The following is a 4,444-nucleotide window of genomic DNA, read 5'->3' on the forward strand; positions in this document are numbered from 1 at the left end:
GTCAAGTAAAAGAAGGCTCTGTGTGTAATCATAAGCCCAAGCATATGCACTTGGTTTTAAACCAATATCCTTCACCACTATGCTCTTCTTAACATCAACAAAATGGAATGACATTGGTTGCTCCTTCACCCCAATGCTCTTCTTAAGATCAACAAAATGGAATGAAATTGGTTGTTGCACTGTTGACACAAACACAACACTACTTCTGTTTAGTCCCAATATATCTCTAATCCCACCCTCCAAATAAACACTATAAACCTTATTCCATGACTCTCTTTTCATCCATATGTTACATCTTCTAACATCGCAATGGATTTGAGGTGCGGACGTCACGGCCCTGAGATCCGATTCCCCTTCCGAATCAAAGACAGTGAGGCAGATGAATGTAGCCATAGTAGTGGGTTTGATCTAACTTGCTCAGATAAAAGGGAGACGCTGCTTGAGCTGCCTCCAATCAAACTCAAAGTCAGAAGCATAGATTATACACAACAGCTTTTATACGTATCTGACCCCGAAAATTGTCTTCCAAAACAGTTATTGAAGCTCTATCAATCATCAATTTCTCCTTTTCATCAATTCGAGACATTCGGAGGTATGACTGATAACATCACTTTCCTCAACTGTGATTCAGTTAATGCTGACTATCTACAAGTCACGTTTTCGTGTCCGATTTATGCTGCTGACTCCACCGACAAACTCCTTGGATCAGACCTATTTTCCTGCACCAAGATGTACGACGTGTCTTCAAACATAGACCCATACGAACTGCAAGCAAATAAGTTGGGATTGACATGGTCGAAACCAGATTGTAGCAAGTGTGAAACACAAGGCAAGATGTGTACACTCAAGAACAACGGCACTCGAGACGACATCGAATGTTTTGACCGTTATCACAAACCAATAAAGAAGATAGTTTTAGATGCCACAGGTTAGACAACACAAATTCACTGTTAGTCCTTTGTTTTTCCTATACAAAAATTTCAGATGGATTTTCCTGAAACTGATTAATGTTCTATATGCAGCTGTGTTCGTTGGCTCAATTCTGGTGATGCTGATTTTCATAGCGTGTTTGCGTGTCTATCGTTATTTTAAAGCGAAAGGCGAAGATCAGGCTCGAATTGAAAAGTTCTTAGAGGATTACAGGGCACTTAACCCTGCAAGATTCTCTTATGCTGATATAAAGAGGATTACAAATAATTTTAGGGACAAGTTAGGTGAAGGAGCTCATGGAGCAGTTTTCAAAGGTAAACTCTCAAATGAAATTCTGGTGGCTGTGAAGATGCTCAACAACACAGAGGGAAATGGGAAAGAGTTCATCAATGAAGTGGAAGCTATGGGCAAAATCCACCACATCAATGTGGTTCGCTTGCTTGGATTCTGTGCTGATGGATTCTATCGTGCTCTTGTTTACAATTTCTTTCCAAATGGGTCATTGCAGAACTTCATAATTCCACTTCATGACATTGACAAGGACCGTTTCCTTGGTTGGGAGAAGCTGCAACAAATTTCTCTTGGCATAGCTGAAGGGATTGAGTATCTTCATCAGGGTTGTGATCATCGAATTCTTCACTTTGACATTAATCCTCACAATGTTTTATTAGATGACAAGTTTGTTCCAAAAATTTCGGATTTTGGTTTGGCAAAGTTGTGTTCTAAGAATCAAAGCATAGTGTCAGTAACTGCTGCCAGGGGGACCTTAGGTTACATTGCACCTGAAGTTTTTTCGAGAAACTTTGGAAACGTGTCTTATAAATCTGATATATATAGTTATGGGATGTTATTGCTTGAAATGGTTGGAGGTAGAAAGAATATAGGCAAGTCATCTGATGAAACTTTACAAGTTCTGTATCCAGAATGGATTCATAATCTACTTGAAGGACGAGATATACATATAGAAATTGAGGGAACTGAAGATCTTAAAATTGTAAAGAAACTTGCAATTGTTGGACTTTGGTGCATTCAGTGGCACCCAGTGAACCGTCCATCCATGAAAGCTGTGCTGCAAATGTTGGAGGGTCAAGATGAAGGAAATTTAATGGTGCCTCCAAGTCCTTTTGATTCAACAACTTCCATTGGTACTACAATTCCGGCAAGATATTCAAGCTTGGAGTTGGAAGTTATACAAGAATGAGAGAAGGTAATCATTGTAAAAAGAATCTAAATAAAATATGTATTTCAGAGGATGTTTCTTATCGATTCAAATGAAAACTAATTCGAATTTTTTTTTCGTTTATTTAGATTTTTGTTTAATTATTTATATTTCTCGGTAAATCATCAACTCTGTTAAAAGTGAGTCTTGTATGGAAATGTAGTCATCGGTTATTACTAGTCGATCACATTCGTTATACTCTTTGGCTTTATTTTTCTATAAACTTTTTATTTTATTTTTTAAAAAAGTACAATACAATTTAATTAATTTTAAGTTGGTCTACACAGTATACAATGTCGCAAGAGTCTACATATGGACTTTTGGCCAAGAGAAAAATTCTCGCTAAAATCTGTGTTCATAAGTTCAATACTTTTACAATTTCTAATATGAATTGGTCAAGGTTGTCTGACATGTACCCTTTTATGTGCAAAATATCAGCGTGGCTTTTACTAGCGTTAGTGTCGGGAAACACAATGAACCGGCTTGCAGGTACATGGACTTTGTTGTTGATATGCAAAATGTCAGTGTCGATTTCCATAGCATTATTGTTGTTCTGCACAGGATCATTGATTTTTGGCACAGTCCTTCATCCATTCTGATTATAAGATAAAAAAAGTTTAAAGTTTAAATATTTTAAATTTACTTTAAATAATTTTATCAAATATTTATTAAAATAAATATATAAAAGTATGTGAATTTTTTTTCATGAATTTCATATTTTTTTTTTGTATATTTTGATAAACATTAAATAAATTTATCTGAAGTAATTTTAAAAATTTTAAACCCTATGATAAAATATCACTGTTACAAAATATATATATATATATATATATATATATATATATATATATATATATAAATTTAATTTAAAAAATTGAGTTTGATTCCTATAAAATATATTTTTGGAAACGGACGATAAATTTTAACTATAATTAAGTACTGATTCAAAATTAATTTAATAATAAACTCAAAAAACTAAAACTTATAAGAATATCGAGATCTATTCATCTCAAAGAAATAATTATAATTGGTAAAAAAATAAAAAATATCACTGTTACTAAATATTCACCTCTACATGATTAGAGTAGAGATTTGATCCCCCTTAACTCACGGAGATATTAATTCATGACTTAACTGCTTTTGGACGGATACAGAATCACCTACATAAGACGCACTGCAATAGTACGAAAGACCTTTCACCTTGACTATGTCCAATTACTCTTTGACTCCAATCGTTCTGTTTTTTCCATCCCACACATGTAAACTATCAGAAAATTTTCAACGCAGAGTATCGAATTCGTTTTTATCAAAAGAAAAAAGATTGTAGAACTTAAAAAAATTATAAAAAAAATATGAGTACAAAGAATTTTTTTTCCTTTTAATAAAAAAAATATCGAGTTCAATGTTCCCGATACATTAAAAAATTTCTCTAAATCCTGTGCTCGGAGGCAGCTCAAACGTCAATAATTAATTCTCTCATTGCGTTACATATCTCAAATTTGAAATTATTTCGGTACTCTCCTCCCACTCCCAAATCAGTTGAACAAACCAAATCCAATAATGGCTATGATGTGTATATGGAAGTTAGAGAAAAAAAATTAATCCAAGTGTTACCGAATGAACGAAAGGCCCACATACTTTCGCTGCACTGGAAGATCTCTCTAGAAGCGCCAGATCACATTTGCAAGGACTTCAATGGAGTAAAATGACATTTTAAAATTTGTTTAGCTAATTCTAGTAGTTAAATATAAAATAACTATTGTTTTGAGCTTATAGATTGAAATTGTTGGATAGCTTGTTTGGTGAAAACTTATTTACAATTGGAAAGCTATTTTGTTCTTTTTGTTTTTTGGTTTAGTTATGTAAGCACATCTATGATGCACGGAAACAGACACGGAATACGGGACACGACACGACACGTCGACACGTTAATTTTAAAAAATGTCATATTTGGACACGTTGGGACACGTTTTGATATTAAATAAAAAATTTAATATATATAATATAATTTATATTTAATACATATAAGAGTCCATAATAAGTCATATAACTAATCAAATATTTAAATTTTATAACATAAATATAAATATAAATAATTTTTTGTACTTTGTTAATTTTTCATGTCAAATTTCATAACAGAAAAAAATTAATTTATAAATTATTTATTTTATATTTAATTAACAAAATAAAATTAAAATTAAAAAAAAAATGTGTCCGAACGTGTCCTAACGTTGACTGCGTGTCCTAAAAATTTTGCATTTAAGGGATGTTTGGTATGAATATTTTGTTTGGAAT

General features: G+C 32.7%; 1 protein-coding gene across 1 annotated transcript; it reads left to right on the forward strand.

Moving 5' to 3' along the window:
• The first annotated feature begins 559 nt into the window (after positions 1–559).
• LOC133312272 (rust resistance kinase Lr10-like) lies at positions 560–2,164 on the forward strand. Its single transcript, XM_061513447.1, has 3 exons — positions 560–592; positions 710–928; positions 1,023–2,164. The coding sequence occupies exons 2-3, from the start codon at positions 730–732 to the stop codon at positions 2,129–2,131; spliced, it is 1,308 nt and encodes a 435-aa protein (XP_061369431.1). The 5' UTR covers positions 560–592; positions 710–729; the 3' UTR covers positions 2,132–2,164.
• Positions 2,165–4,444: the final 2,280 nt, after the last annotated feature.

Source organism: Gastrolobium bilobum, unplaced genomic scaffold (genome assembly GCF_033153095.1).
Source record: "Gastrolobium bilobum isolate Gb01-03AN ecotype WA unplaced genomic scaffold, APGP_CSIRO_Gbil_v1 utg168953, whole genome shotgun sequence".
NCBI classification, from domain to species: domain Eukaryota; kingdom Viridiplantae; phylum Streptophyta; class Magnoliopsida; order Fabales; family Fabaceae; genus Gastrolobium; species Gastrolobium bilobum.

Coding starts and splice junctions, on each gene's coding strand:
- LOC133312272 (XM_061513447.1), top strand. CDS start 730: ATGTACGACGTGTCTTCAAACATAGACCCATACGAACTGCAAGCAAAT. Junction 929..1,022: donor GATAGTTTTAGATGCCACAG/GTTAGACAACAC, acceptor TTCTATATGCAG/CTGTGTTCGTTGGCTCAATT.